At 33.7% G+C, this 16417-nt stretch overlaps 3 protein-coding genes across 3 annotated transcripts; 2 read left to right on the top strand and 1 right to left on the bottom strand.

Moving 5' to 3' along the window:
* LOC11425110 (tubulin beta-8 chain) lies at positions 1 to 2924 on the top strand. Its single transcript, XM_003592236.4, has 3 exons — positions 1 to 529; positions 1571 to 1840; positions 1970 to 2924. Exons 1-3 carry the CDS (start codon positions 136 to 138, stop codon positions 2653 to 2655), a joined length of 1350 nt encoding a protein of 449 aa, XP_003592284.1. The 5' UTR covers positions 1 to 135; the 3' UTR covers positions 2656 to 2924.
* Positions 2925 to 3500: 576 nt separating this feature from the next.
* On the bottom strand, positions 3501 to 4946 carry LOC11421575 (uncharacterized). Its single transcript, XM_003592235.4, has 2 exons — positions 4768 to 4946; positions 3501 to 4226 (listed from the first exon to the last, which is right to left on the bottom strand). Exons 1-2 carry the CDS (start codon positions 4841 to 4843, stop codon positions 3706 to 3708), a joined length of 597 nt encoding a protein of 198 aa, XP_003592283.1. The 5' UTR covers positions 4844 to 4946; the 3' UTR covers positions 3501 to 3705.
* A 2467-nt stretch (positions 4947 to 7413) lies between these two features.
* LOC11419754 (DNA-directed RNA polymerase III subunit RPC3) lies at positions 7414 to 15034 on the top strand. The gene is made up of 14 exons (XM_003592233.4): positions 7414 to 7635; positions 7708 to 7846; positions 8115 to 8236; positions 8323 to 8401; positions 8551 to 8702; positions 9387 to 9528; positions 9616 to 9680; positions 10149 to 10260; positions 12121 to 12243; positions 12415 to 12452; positions 12563 to 12655; positions 13800 to 13883; positions 13960 to 14118; positions 14714 to 15034. The coding sequence occupies exons 1-14, from the start codon at positions 7567 to 7569 to the stop codon at positions 14852 to 14854; spliced, it is 1518 nt and encodes a 505-aa protein (XP_003592281.1). The 5' UTR covers positions 7414 to 7566; the 3' UTR covers positions 14855 to 15034.
* Positions 15035 to 16417: the final 1383 nt, after the last annotated feature.

Here is a 16417-nt window from a genome sequence, read left to right as displayed (position 1 = left end):
CTTTCACTCACTTCATTTCACATAGAATTCTCTGGAACTTCATTCCTTCTTCTTCCTTTTTTCTCTCTCTAGAACTCGTTACGGTTACGTTATACTTTCTCACTCCAAAACTCGTTCTTCAAACTCAGCGTCAAAATGCGTGAGATTCTTCACATCCAAGGAGGACAATGCGGGAACCAAATCGGAGCCAAATTCTGGGAAGTTGTGTGCGCTGAGCACGGGATCGACTCTACCGGTAGGTACCAAGGGAACAACGATCTTCAACTCGAACGAGTCAATGTGTACTACAACGAAGCGAGTTGTGGAAGATTCGTTCCTAGAGCTGTTCTCATGGATCTGGAGCCAGGGACTATGGATAGCGTCAGATCTGGTCCATACGGTCAGATTTTCCGGCCTGATAACTTTGTTTTTGGACAGTCCGGTGCCGGAAACAACTGGGCGAAAGGTCACTATACAGAAGGAGCTGAGTTGATTGATTCGGTGCTTGATGTTGTCAGGAAGGAGGCTGAGAATTGTGATTGTCTTCAAGGTATTCTTTCTTCCGATTTCTGCTTCTAACTGTTTTTGTGATTGTCTTTTTTTTTTCTTTTTGATTTTCGAAGTATGATAAATTTTCTTCTGCGATTTTTTTTTCAGTTACTATTTTAGTTATGATGATTTTCGTTTGCATGTTTATGTAACAATTTAGTGTGTAATTCTTTTAAATATTTATTGTTAATTATGAATGAAGCTAAATTGTAGAGAATCGAACTTTGATCTAGGAATTTTTGTGTTTGTATGTGCTTATTTTGAAGCTTTATAGTAATCAGTAACTTAATTTTACTATTTTAGTCATCAATTATTGATGATTTCTTTTGCATGTTTATGCAACAATTTAGCGTGTTATTCTGTTAAATATTGTATAAATAGTTATGAATGAAGCTAAATTGCACATAATCGATTTTTGATCTAGAAATTTATGTGTTTGTTTGTGCTTAATAAGTAACTTGATTATTGTAATCTTAATTATGAATGAAGCTAAACTGTAGAGTTTTGAACCTTGATTTAGGAATTTGTGTGTTTCTGTATATTTAAAAGCGTTATATATCAATCAGACTCGGTAACTTGATTGTACTATTTTATTTATTAATTGTTGATAATTTTATTTTCATGTCTGTCAAAAATTTAGCGTGTCATTCCTTAAAAACTTGCATAACCAATTATGAATGAAGCTTAACTGTTGATAATCAAATTTGATATGGGAGTGGACGTGTTTGTTTGTGCTTATTTTGATTTGAAGTGCTGTATTAATAGGTAACTTGATTGTGTAGATTGCACGAAAGGTTGTTATAATTTACCACTGTGTTTTGAATAACTTGTATTCTAAATTAGTATGTAAGAGCATGATTGGATTTCTGTGTTGTGCTAAATTAGTTTAATGCTGTAGATTATATAATTTTGATGTGTTCTGCATATGGTTTAGAAGTTGCGATATAACTTGGACGTGTATGGATTTCTATTTTAATTGTTATTATCAACTGTTTTTTTACTTGAATGTGGGATTTCTAACATGGTATTCAGAATCTTTCAGGTTTTCAGGTTTGCCACTCCCTTGGTGGTGGTACTGGTTCTGGAATGGGAACACTTTTGATTTCTAAGATCAGGGAGGAATACCCTGATCGAATGATGCTTACTTTCTCTGTGTTCCCATCTCCTAAGGTATCTGACACTGTTGTTGAACCTTACAATGCTACACTCTCTGTCCACCAACTTGTTGAGAATGCTGATGAATGCATGGTTCTGGATAATGAAGCTCTCTATGATATTTGCTTCCGCACCCTTAAACTCACTACTCCAAGCTGTGAGTTCATCATAATCCTATGTTTTTTCCTGTTAAGTTTTTGCTAATAATACTGTGTTATTATATGTTAATGTATAATGTATGATTTGATAATTATCTTAAATTGGGCCTTGTGTTGTTTGGTTGCAGTTGGAGATCTGAACCATCTAATTTCTGCCACAATGAGTGGTGTTACATGTTGTCTTCGATTCCCTGGTCAATTGAACTCAGATCTTCGCAAATTGGCAGTCAATCTCATTCCTTTCCCTCGTTTGCATTTCTTCATGGTGGGATTTGCCCCACTCACTTCTCGTGGTTCACAGCAGTACAGAGCTCTTACTGTACCTGAGCTGACCCAGCAGATGTGGGATTCAAAGAACATGATGTGCGCCGCTGATCCTCGCCACGGTCGTTATTTGACAGCATCTGCCATGTTCCGTGGTAAGATGAGCACCAAGGAGGTTGATGAGCAGATGATCAATGTTCAGAACAAGAATTCATCATACTTTGTTGAGTGGATTCCCAACAATGTGAAATCCACTGTCTGTGATATCCCTCCAACTGGTCTTAAAATGGCTTCTACTTTTATTGGTAACTCCACATCTATTCAAGAAATGTTTAGGAGGGTGAGTGAGCAATTCACGGCTATGTTCCGCAGAAAAGCTTTCTTGCATTGGTATACTGGAGAGGGTATGGATGAGATGGAGTTTACTGAAGCAGAAAGCAACATGAATGACCTTGTCTCAGAGTACCAGCAATACCAAGATGCTACTGCAGATGAAGAGGGGTATGACTATGAAGATGAGGAGGAGGAAGTTCAGGAGGAAGAAGCTTAAACAGTAGTATTGTGAAGGGTTCTTTTATGTTTGTGTTTGTTGTGACTTGTGACATAATACTAGTACTCTAATATTGACTTTTGATCCCCCAACCTGAATACCTTTTTCGGGGGTACTGGATTTGTTGTTCGGCTTGCTATTGTAGTTTCAGGCTCGTACTTTTATCCCTGTTTTCATTTGTTGTCAAATGAAGCCTATATTTCCATATTATTCATGTTAATGGTTGGATCTCTATGCTTCTTGAGTGATCAAATATTCTGTTAATCAAATTGATTCTTAATCTTACAACTAAACTGGTTTGTTGACATGCACAAAATTATTGCTCGGTTTGTTGCTAACAAATATACACTTGCCACTATCTAAGAAATTAATTTATTACTAAATAAAATAAGAGATACCTTTTCTGTTTTCAGTTATGTTGAAGGATTGGAAACAGAATTGTCTTGAGAGGGTAGAGATTCTATAGTGATTGCTTTTGTAATGGATAAAAATTGTTCGAGATTCCTCTGACGTGCACATACTATATATATACATAATCTTTTCAGGTTAGAGACATGAACTCATGAAGAGAGAAGTTATTCTTAATGTAAGGAAAAGTTTAGCTCCCATGTACCCAAAAACTAAATGTAAGAAGAAAATACTTATAATATTCATCTTCTTCCATTTGTTATATAAAAGAAAATTATTCCACTTCTTTTTTTGGTCGAAAAATTATTCCACTTCCAACTGCTTACATATTACCCCATAGAGCGATATTTCAAAACACTCCTATGTAGGTGCAAACTTCATATTAGTACAAACTATTAAATTAAACATATAGTAAACCTCTCTCAATTTGCTTAATATTTATGAAGAGTAACAAGCTATCTAATAAGCTAGTACTCTAAATTTCTTTTGCTATGTATTAATTAATCAATTTATTTCATTTGAAATCACACTACATTTGAAGAAGAGAAATCATTGTGACATCATGATTTTTGTTGACACTCTAGTGTTCCTTTGCAGACCGACCGAGATCCTACCAAATTCATTGTGAATCCAAACACACATTTAGTATGGTGGGTCTGATGGGGCAACCATAGGTTCAGCTGCAAACTGCACAGAGCTAAATGGCTGTGGAGGTTCAGCTACAAACTGCACTGAATGCACAGGTCCTGGTGCCACAATACCAGAGCTTTTCAATTCAGCCATTCCACGGCGAGCATTTCCACCTTGAACCTCACATAACTTAGGAAGAAACACACCTTCACCAGCTGCAAGATTGAAGTAAAGATCAACAACATTTGGACAACTCTTGTAGCACTGCGGGGAACACAACTTTTTTGTAAAGCTAGACTCGAGAAGAGAATCTGATGAAATTCCAAGTGATTTTCTGTCTAAATCACAAGCTTTGATGCATTGGTCGCTTTCGATGTGATCCTTTAGTTTATCAGCTTCAATCTCTAATGTTTTGCATGTGTATGCTTCCTCCCCTGTTCTTTTCACATGTTTCTCAAGGACACACCTTTTACTGCTAGATGAAACAGCAAATGAGCATGTTTCCTTGCTCAGATTCTCACATTCTATCCCTCCTGCATCGATTTCACCATTGCCATATTGGTTCATTAGTATATCTATGAAATTGGATCCTCTACAACTTTATTATGTTGCTACAGCTATAGGGACATTAAGATTTCAGCTGCAGATCATATTTAAGGCCGTAGAGGTACACATTCAATTAACATTAGTCTCCAATTTAAACTGAAATGGTTTAGTTTAATAAACTCTTTGAGAAAGAGGTACTAATATACTTCATCCGTCCCACAACAACCATTTCAGATTGTTTAAGCAAATAGAATGAAGATTTCACTAAATCATTCTTATTAGTCATTGGTGTATTTTCATTATCATAAATAAATGAAAGTAGAAAATAATTGATTGGAAGTGATGAACATAATATTAATTAGAAGATACAATTGTAAACATCAATTAAAACTATGTTGAAAAATGAAAATGACACACTCTTTTTTAGAAACATTTTTTTTGTATGTAAGTGTGACAGTTGTTATAAGATGGAATGAGAAACATGATGATATTCTTGTTAAGGTGTTGAAGATAAATTTGAAGACTTACCAAGAGTGCCTTGCACAGCAAGAGAAATTGCTAGGGAAGCTATAAGTAAACTCCTTAAGATAAATTTAGAGGCCATATGTCTAGTAGAAGAAAGATTTTTGAACAATTGGCCAAAAGTGGTTGGTAATAACTTGTTGATAGCAAGTTTGTGCTTTGGAGGAATGGTGTTTTGAGGGTCGATGGCTAGTGCATTTATAGCGGTTTTTCTGCGGAAATTATGACGCAAAAGAAAGAAAAAGTACTAGACACAGACTTTTAAATGTGAATAGGGAAGGGGGGATGAAAAAGAACTAGTAAGTAATGTCATAGAAGTTTGTCAAACCTTATGTGTCATAAGATTCAAATATGTTTGTCAAAAAATTAAATAAAAAATTCAAATATGCTTTTGGCCAGTAAAAGTGAAAATGAAAATATGCTTTCGCATAATCACTTCTTTTTTTGCTGTTGAAGGAAACACGTATTCACATTTTTATTGCTGTTGAAGGAAACACATAATCACTTGGTATCGTATTACGTGTCTCCTTTGAATTGCATGATTTTTTTTTTGCTAATACTAATTTTAAATGGAGAGTAATATGTTAAAAATAAAATATATGCTTATACTTTTTTGATGAAAAAAGTCATTATATTTCATTATTATTTTTCTATCATATACTTGCAATTACATTAATAAAGAAGGGTAACAATGAGTTTAAATGAAAGGAGAAATTAGGTACACTAAAATCTAGTATTTCTTTTTCTTATATAAATATGGAAAATGCTAACTGATGCCCCGGGGTATTGGTTAAAGATATAAAAAAGAAAATTATATAGTAGTTAATGCATTAAAATAGTGTAATTAAATTATAATAAAGTCAAAAGCAGTTTCCTTTTATGGTAATAATTGCCTTTTATGGTATGTTTAACCAGTGCCCCAGGGGCATCGGTTAGCAGGACCCTAATTAGATACAATATTTTTTTTAATTCCATAATATTAATTGAAATTTCTTAATTTATATATCAAAATTTTAAATGAACTATGATATAAAACTAAGAGACTACATGCCTAGTTCATTTTTACTCATAATAAACATCATTCTTAAAAAAATATAGACACCTTTTGATTCGAAATTGATTCGCAATATTCTAACTTAATAACCTCATATGCAAGTTTTGAGTCTAGAAGGCTGCTGTAACGACCTCTGATACTCGTGTCACCTAAACATTTTCCTATAAACACATGTTGATGTTGACATAAAAATTAGAAACACTGTACTATCGTATAAGGTTGTCTTTTTTATTTGGTAGAAACTAGAAAGTGAATAACATGGTCTTTGCGAGACAAAGGCGTGAACCGCGCTAGTGATGGAATCTCAACCGAATAGTAGTTTGAATATGAATAGCAGTCAGATGCAACAATCAGTGGCGGACTCTGTGGCTTCACCTTCAACTTCTGCTACCATCCGTCTGCCTAATCACACCATTATATGGGAAAAAAGCTAACATAAGATTGCTTTTTTAATGGTTCGTGTGGAAAATTCAAAAATTCTTGTCACATGGAAGATCAAATTTTTCTCTTCTTCTAATGAAACATAATTATGGTCTTCTATCTCCTTCCCAAAAAATATTATGGTCTCCTGTCATAGTAGCCGATTAGAGTTCGGCCTAATCTGAAACAGTGAGGAACAAAAAATTAAAATTAGAATAAATTACTAAATTAATCCCCAACTTTATAAGACATTATCAAATAGATCCATGGTATTATCAATATTTTAAAAAGGTCGTTGACTATGTCAATTTTTACTCAAATTAGTCCTTATGAAAACATGTTAGCGACCGAACTAGTTGTAAGTGTTTAACGATATCGATCCAATTAATTCTAAGTTATTAAAATATGTGAGCTTAATTGATAGTAAGTGGTTAAATTTTAAGACCAACTTAACGAATCGAAGACATTTTTGAAATATTCATAACCTCATAAAACTATTTGAGGGTGTCTCACATAGTTAGTGAACGATTTGGTGGTTTACTCATTAAAATTAGGTTTGATCTATGTTTTGACAGCATGGATCAACCGTCATCATGAAAGAACAACAAAGACCGAATGAACCTTCCCAAATGCTAGGAAGACCAACATATGTGGCTCCTCCTGGTGTGTTTTTGAAGCACCATCAGTTGATTCTACTATGTGATGATGATTGAAAACCTTGGCAAGGATGAAGATGATAAGAAAGTTGAACATGTTATCAAAGTTGAAGATGATAACCTTTAGAGTGTGGAATATGATACCATAGATCTCGTAAAAGATTAGCTCATTGTATATGATTAGGGAACAAAACTCATTTGTATATATACTGATATTTTGATATAATTATTTATATTTTCAATGGTCAAATCCTGCATCTTTTGCTGGTGTTACTTGTAGTCCAGACGTTTTTTTAATTTTATAATCCGAAAAAGATAAACACATATAATCGGTACTAAGTAAATTTGAAAAACGTGGAGGGTGTGCGAAAAGTATGGAGGTGAAAAAAAAACTTTTTTATATTTATATTTATTGTTTTTCATATCCTTGGATTACCAAATAATTCTCGTATTCAACTAAAAAAAAGCAGTTACGAGAAGGAAAAAAAGGCAGTTATGAGAATCGAACTCGTGACCAGATACTCAACTGCAAAAAACCTTACCATTTCGCTGTGATAGACATATAACGTTAGCCTTGCTCTAACCTGCCTAAGAGTGGCCACGACTGCTGAAAAACCCTAACTCCCTTCCCGCGCCTTTCTCTTCAATCTTCTCCGCCGTCTCTCTCCCCAGAAAATGGTTTCACAGTGGGGAATCAAGTTCGCCGTTCATCTCATCACCGCCCATTTCGGCAAAATCGTCGCCGTATGTCTCTCTCTCTCTCTCTCGTTAATCGCTTATTCATGTAACATATTGTTGATTTTTCGGTGTATTCAGAATGTTGCTGAAAAACTACTTAACAATGGACCTCTCACGTTGGAATTGGTTACTCGCTACACCGAACTTTCCAATGAGCATGTTAAGAACTCATTGCTTGTCCTAATTCAACACAATTGTGTTCAAGCATTCACTGAAGGTAATTCTAAATTGCGGTTTTGGTCTTAGTTACGCTGCAAAATTTTATGTTGTTGTAAAATTTGGTTGTTGTGTCATAGTTTGATAAATCACGCGTATTTGCGATCAAATTAGTGTGTTTGCAATCAAATTATAGTTTATAATTTAGTTAGTATACTTTGTCGGTTTACAATTGGTTTACAATTATTTTACATGTGCAATACAATGATGTGTTGCCACGTCAATTAATGAATATGACAATATTGGTCTGGTGATGATTATAAATGTAGCTGGGGATGAAGACGGGTCGAGAGTTGTTAAGCCGAAGTACTTGGTGTTGTTTGATAACATAGTCCATCGACTGAGATTTCCGAAATTCATGGAGATAGTGTCGCAGGAACTTGATGATAAGGTTGGTTTGGTCCTTGTTTTTCTTTGAAGCTTTTTGATTCAAGGCTTAAAATGATGAAAGTATATATTTTTTCAATTGTTTTGCAGTGTGTAACGATTCTCAAGGGATTGCTCCGCGATGGTAGACTTACCTTGAAACAATTGGTTGACATGGGTCAAGATAAAGGCATGTGTTTTTATTTTTAAATGGTTAATTTTCTCACATTTACATGTTAAGAGTACCGAAATTCAAACTTGTTTAGCTCAACTATGTGTCACAAAACTGTGAATCCTTTGCAATATGTCTATCTCAAAATCATGTGCTTTCACTTTCAGAAAATGCAATGGCTCCAGATGCTGTACGAGAGAGCCTTTGTAGACTTCTTAGAGCCCGATACGTTGAACGTTGCCCAGTCCCCGAGGCTAAAATAGTTGAAGAAAAGGGAGATGATAAGAAGGGCCGTTCTACTTCTAATAAGAAGGCCAGGGTAATTGTTTACTTGTGTAATTTTCTATAAGTGGTCGAGTTGGCCTTCATCAATGATTTGGAGATAAATTAGGCATTTGGTGTCTTTTTTTTTTTTTAAAGCACAGGCCCTTTCTAATGGGGGTTCAGTCATTGACAGTTATGTTGAGGAATCAGGAAGCATTGTTGGATTGATTTTCTCTTTTTTATATATTGTTTTGCTTTTTGTTCTTCTGTTTTGGGAGATTCAGTATATTCATTTCTCTCTAATTTTTGTGATTTGTCTTCATTATAAAAAATGAGTTTACATTTTAAGCTTTTACTTATTTTTCTTTTGACTTTTGAGCAAGGAAATATCTAGTAATTATCTATGATAATGATACCCAACTTGAGTATTTTTTCTGGAACATCAGTTAAACATGAATTTAGGTTAAGAAAATGTTAGCAATGAGTTCAATTTACTAGGTACTATACTCAATTAATGCTTCATTAATTGTTTTCTGTTTTGGATTTCTATAGGTAGACTTATGATTCATTAGTTGCATATATGAAAAATAGAAAATGAGTGTTAGAAAATAGATAATTCATGGGTTTTTATGTCATCATTCACCATTTTGATTGAAAATACCACAACATAGTGTTCACTCTTGTAATCTGAATAAGAATTTTGCTGATACTGTTTCATTTCATCGTTTGTGACCTATAGGTTTTCAAAGTGCCAGAGGAACATCGTGTTGTGGAAGCTGCAAAGCGTGGGGATATGATCAGATTTTCACTTACTGCATATACAGGATGTAGTAGTGATGGAGAAACAAAGCTAGCTGATATAAGTGTTGCAGAAAATGTTGGTAAGACTATTGTCAGCTTCTGCGATAACTGAGTAGACTTATTATTCTGCTAGTGGTATTTTTAACATGTATAAAAATTTGGTGCAGCAAAAGAGGAGTCATTTCTTTGGCGTGCAAATTTTGAGGAGTTCATACGTTATCTTAGGGACAAGGTTCATTTCCTATAAATTTCCTATTTGAACTACCCACCTAGTTTTAGTGTTTCTTTGATTTCTTTTTTCACTTTTTATGGAAAAAAAAAACTTACAATGATTCAACAAACTTATAGAGGGTTGCCAAGAAATCAGCCAAGAAATGAGATCGTATGGTTTTGGTGAGGGCTATATTCACATAATTGGTTATTTATGTAATGTTTTGAGTAAAGCAGTTTAGCATTTATTACTTTTCCTTGTTGATGGTACTTTATTTCTCTTGCTTAAGTATTAACTGTGGCAACAAGACATGTATTATTATTTCTGTGCTATTGGTTTTCTTTTTAATATTAGTTGTAAAGCATTATAGTATTTTCATGGATCTTAATTTTAAGTTATTGTGTTTGTATGAGTTAGGTGGAATTGTTTGCCTTCTGCTGGATATAAATATTTGAAGAATACACTTAAAACATTATATTCATTTTCTAGGCATTGATTGAGAATGTAAGAGCACGGATGGATGATGGAGCTGCTACTGTCCTAAGTGCAATTTTGGAGGCAACAAGAAATATAGATAAAAACGTGAAAATTGAACAATCAGGTGATCTAGATTTGCTTTATGAATACTGGAAATCTATGATATTAGTATTCATGTCTTTTGGCCGATAAATATTTAGATTGTTATTACTTTTTTAATTTTGTAGAAGAATCAGGAGAAGTCAGATTTGATTATCTATGATTTTATTTTATTCTCTTTATTATTATTATTTTTTTGATTATGACATTATTAGTCTTTATTACCATTGTAGTTTCTTTTCCTATATAAACAGTCCAAGACTGTAGTAATAAGACATGGAAGTATTATTCAATTACTTTCATTATGGTATCATCACGAGCTCTAGGTTAGGCTTCTGCTGTAAAGTGATCCGCAGCTTTTACGGGGTTCAGAGCATTTCACGACCTGTTTTTTCATCTCCCTAATGGTGTGCAGCAATGCATGAAAGACAATAACAGCACCAGATCTGCCGCTGAAGAGAAGGCGGCTATTACGAGTCGTGCCTGTAGTGATGGTCCTATGGTGATGGACCAGAAGTAGTCAACAACAACAACAGCACCGGCAGCTGCAGACCCGTTGTCACCAACAACACTGGCAGCAGCGGTTAGGGGGTGGTGGCTAGGGCAGTTTCTTTGGTAGAGGTGGTCCCAACAATGGTTTGTCCAATTTTTATGGCTATGAGGGACCTTATAATGGCCTCGAGGTTGAGGTTCAGCGTCTCAACAGAAAAAAATCACATGGAGTGGTCCCAAAACGTAAGATTGATACAAGACGTAAAGGAAAATATGGTTTCATCACAGGGGAGGTGCAAATGCCTACAATAGCAGATCCAAATTACAAAGTTTTGGATCAATCTATTCGATGTAGTCTCTCAGGCCTCTTATTTTATTCTTTAGAAATAGATATGTCACCTTTACATCTTTGCTTAATTTGATAATGGATGACACTTTCATATTAAATTTTGCAAGATTGGACAGGAAATTTCCCTTTTAGTCCACCCTATGCCTTAATTATTTTTCTTCTCTATAAATTTCATATCCACAGTTTTGTGTTAAGATTCTAGTTTTCACTTACACATTTTTTGTAATTTAAATTATAGATATTTTTCCAAGTCGGACTCCTTCTTGGGCCTTCTTGCCTCTTTTCAGTTATCTGGTCTCCCGGATAAAAGGATTTTGATCCCTTGGTCTTCCTGGGTAGCACAACTGGTTTGAGCAAGGGAAAAAGAGTTGGAGGTGGTTCAAACCCGGACGAAGGAGTAAATATTAATCTAACAAACTAATTACTAACATTTGCTAGTAAAAAAAAGGCCATTCCTTTCTCATTCTTTGATCAGGGCTACTAAATCCCATGAAAAGAATATCCAACGATGGACCCGACATGCTGATACCATGAAAAGAATATCGAGGCCTAACTGAACCTTACAAAACCGGCTTGTACGGTTAGGAGTGCCTCATCTTTATAAACTCTTCTCAAGAATCCTATCTATCCGATGTGGGACTAAATCCCACCGAGTGTTGGCCGCTAACAATCCAAAGCTCTCCTTTGAGCTCAATTCTTTTATTTGGGTTGCAGTAATTGAAATGTTGTAGGTTTATTAGCTGCATAAGGTTCTTTCCCTTGATATGTCTGTAATCTATGGTCCTGCAGTGGTTATCATATGCAATTCCGTATGCAGCGTTTTTGGTGAATGTTGGGTGTATCCCACTCCTATGATCCTCAAACAATTCTTGATAAATACCTTTCATGATTTTGGTAGAAGTTGTGAAGTTTTTTTCATTTTTTATTTTTTTATATTTTAATTTTACAAAAATAAATATTGCAAAGCTGGATACAAACAAGGCCTCCACAATTAGTATCTCATTGTATTCTCAGGGGCTTACACTATCTTGTCCTATATTTCAGCTCCCTGTACACTGGATACAATTTCCTCAGAGGTTATGAAGACTGAAAATGGCCGAACTATGACCATGGATCGTGTTAAAGCTGCTCTTGTTCAGTTGGGTTGTGCAAACCAGAATATTGTTGGTACACCAATATCCTATATCTTATGTTCGACTATTTTGTTGTGGCATAAAATATACACCTACCCTTTTATTTAGTAAATTACGCAAAAAAAAAAAAAAAAACTCTTGCCAATTTCTGGTTTCTGGTTCCTTTAACATGTTGTAATTCATAACTTTTTCTTTTCCTTTCCAGATTTTAAGCGCATTATTCATCTGGCTCGAAATGAAGAGGTTTTTTATTTTTTTATTATGTTTATAAATCTCTCTCTCCCTCCCTCATGCACATATATTTATTCATGATTTACTTATGTAGGACTGTGCTTTTGTGTGCTATGTTGCAGGTTGAGTCAATTGTGTTAAAAAGGTATGGAAGAGATGCCTACCGAATGTTCAGGCATCTGTTAAAGGAAAATCAGTTTCGTCCGACAGATCAGGTAATAACTCTCATTGATGAAATTGTCAAATATTAACCTTGCCAGTAAACAAAGGGGACTTTATTAATCTTTCTTTATGTAGGCAGTTTGAGATTCTAGTTTAGCTAGCTTGTTACTTCTGCATTATGGTTAGCTGCCGTAACCCACTTAGATTCCGAAGGACGAACTATCAGAGTAATATGTTTAGGCTATGCTTGCTAAATGTGAAAACTTTAACAACGAAATTTAGGGAATATTTGATTTGGGATAGATTTCCTCTTTTTATTTCCTGCTTCTACATTTATAAAGAACTCACCTTATTGTCATTTGATTTATTGTTTTTAATGATTTGTATTGGAAACTGTTAAAATAAAAATGGATTACCAGTAAAGAATAAAGAATAAAATTATAAAACAGCTACTCATTAGTTATGGATGCCTAATGTTTAAGAAGAAATGTGTTTTGGAGACACCAAATTGATAAAAATCCATGTTTATCGTGTTGATTTAGGAGATTAAGGAGTGGGTGACTGCTGAAATAATTTAACAACCTCTGATATTCAGCTATTTTTTACTCACATCTATTTTTTGTTGGGTACTAACAACAACCATTTATATCCTCATAATTACAAAAGAAATATTTCATTTTCAGGGCTAAATCGAGTCTTCAAACAGGTTGTCAGTCTTAAAGCATAAACTGTAGATTATGATATTAAATTTCCGGTTGTACTATGATTATTTTGTTATTTCTTTGTTTCGTGAGTCTATTTTGTTTTCCCAATTGTTAGTGTAAACACTTCCGTACGGGAGGGGAACAGATAGCCGTGGGTCAAACCTCGTATCACAACGAATTCCTAAAGACTTGGACCAGCCCAATTGAGTGACAAGCTTATGCATGATATTTTCTCAAAAAATGCAAACCTATTTAAATGACTAATAACCTCATTTGCAAAAGCTGTTAGATAACGATATCTATTAACGTCATGCACATTGACACTCCTCCATGTGCTACATGTGCCAAATACCAATTATAGAGAGTGCTAAATTGGTATCGTATGTTACTGATTATAATTTATAAATTCCTGTTTCTTTTTAAACTGAAAACATATAAAATTTTATTACTATAGCACTTCTATGGCCTTCCAATGCTTCTCTTTTCTTTTTAGATTGCGGAGGCTACTCTTGTTGAGAAAAAGGAAGCTCCAAAGTTACTGTTCAAGTTATGGAGGGAAAACTACTTGCAGATGGAGGTGACCAATTATCCTTTTTAATATTTTCACAAACTCTTCAATATTTAATCTTTCCCTAATTTATTCTTCTTTGCAGAAATTAACTGTCAGCATGACATCTCAGAATGGGACATCTCCAATTTTAATGTGGAAAGTTAATCAGCCTCTGCTTTGGGAACATGTTCTAGACGAGATGTACCACGGTGCCTTAAATTTGAAACTAAGAATGGCTTTTGAGGAGGAAAAGGATGAAGAGGTTAGTATTAGTAACACTGAAGTTGTATAATATGGACCTCAGTTAAATAAAGCTGTTTAAGTTTAGGTTATCATATGAAATATGTGTTGGTTGTTGTGTAAACCTTAATATGGCAATACTGAATGGTGGTTCCTCAGTCCCCGTTTTTTGATTTGCAACTAATAGCGACGCTATTCTAATTATTTTGATCTAAATAACTGCAAGGTTTGCACTGATTTTTTTATGTCGCCCTTTTATCCAATATTTATTTAAATCTAAATTTCAAACTCATGGGAGTCTTACAAGAAGTAGAAAAGGATTGCATGAGTGTAATTGTAAGTGGTCCTAGCTGCTATACTATTATTGGAGCTTCAGTTTCCATGGACTTCTGCAATAATGACAGCTGTCAGAAAATTTGGGAAAATTGTCTTTTTGCATTTTCGCTCTTCCTGAGACATGAAAGCAAAATGTTTAACATTATTGATTTTGATGGTATAGCAATAATATACTACAACTCATAACCATGCTATGTTTATATTTCAATGTATTGACCACACCACAGTTCCTGCATTTGAGATCCGTTATGTTCCCAAACTAATGTTGTTGCTGTTTCCAGATTTTGAATATAAGTAAGAAGACACGTAATGAGTCCGCGCCACTGCAGAAGAAATACGAACGGCTACGAAATGTTTTGCTTCTCTTGAAATCATCATTGATGAAACTTGATGATGCTCTTATGCTTTTCCATGACTTCTGAATATAAATTTTGGGACAGTTAATGTGACTTCTTCAGAGGAATAACAAATTCGATATTTTATAATCCAACCTTACTCCGAATACAATCGGATTAAATTTAGCTAAAAATATGGATTTTGATGTAATTGGTTGGTATTTAACTTTTAGTAGCAGATATTTAATTTCTTTTTGTGTTGGTTAAGTTTGTTGCTTACGGTTAACAAAATAGATACCTAGTTTAGTTGTAGTTGTCATTCGAGTTAGTTTTAACAAATATAGCCAAGTGTGTTAAGAGTTTTTATTGTCGCATTTATCGAAACTTTTTGTTTTTTCCTTCAAAAAAAAAAAAAGAAACTTTTTGTTTTTCTTTACCTGTCATATTTTAATTCGACCCAATATTAATTATTGAGCCAAAAAACACTGTAACAGTGTTTGTTGGAGTTTGATTGGGATGTGAAATTTTGTATATTTGGATCTTCTTTGGGCGTACTTTCTATTTCTTAGTTCAAACAATGTCCTATTATAGTACATAAATATAGTTTACTTGCTTTTGACGGAAAAAGTTGACACTAGATATATCGTATATTTTCATTTTTTTGTTGGGTTAATGGTGCTATGCCCCCTGTAATATAAGTTATTTTCGGTTTTTCCTCCTATACATTATTTTTTTGATTTACTTCCCTGTAATATATTTTTTTTTTTTTGGAATACCCCTTAATAGGTCATAAAAAAACAAATACAGGGGGTATTTTAAAAAACAAAATTTACAAGGGGTAAATAAAAAAAAATATTTTACAGGGTGGAAAATTGGAAACGACCTATATTACAGGGGGTAAAGCACCTTTAACCCTTTCTTGTTAATTTCTTCATAAAAGTAGAAATTATGAAGGCTTTGTTTGAGAGTTTAGAAGGGAGAGTTTTGGAGGCGGAAAATATTGAAAATTGGAGAAATCTTTTACATTTTTTAAAAGAGTAATTTTTTAGAGAATGATAACTAATTTTATAATAGGAGAATGTTAAATAGTGTACCTGGACATCGGTTAATCAACCTAAACAAATAACATTTTTTTTATAAAAAGTGATGCAATTATGACTTAATTAAAAGTTAAAACTTATATTTTTAAGATAAATTTTATAATTAATATATTTTTAATTTTAAAATATTATAACAAGAGCCCCCTTAATATGAACATGAAATTAAAAGAACCATTGATGATCTTCAAAACCCTCCTCTAATACAATTTGAACAACTTCAAGTATTGTTGCAGCGGAACAAGAGATGTTGCTTTCAATGAAAGAGTATTACATGTTGCCATCTTAGCTTATCTCTTGTGTTCTAATTCTTTTTGTTTTTCTATTTCTTTATATGTATACATAACGAGATTAAAAAAAGCATGTGAATACAACTTAGATCACTGACGGATCCAGAAATGTAAATAAGTGAGGTCAAAGTTATATCATAAAATTTTATTTAAAATTATATAAACGCGTAAGTGTATAAAAATTATATAAATTATGTTTATAATTACTCAAAAATATTGATTTTTTAAAAATATTTTTTCATTTCTAGCATAGTATAAAAAAT

Source organism: Medicago truncatula, chromosome 1 (genome assembly GCF_003473485.1).
Source record: "Medicago truncatula cultivar Jemalong A17 chromosome 1, MtrunA17r5.0-ANR, whole genome shotgun sequence".
Lineage (NCBI taxonomy): Eukaryota > Viridiplantae > Streptophyta > Magnoliopsida > Fabales > Fabaceae > Medicago > Medicago truncatula.
Note: the sequence above shows the minus strand (reverse complement) of the source record. Positions and strands in the feature narration are given on the sequence as shown.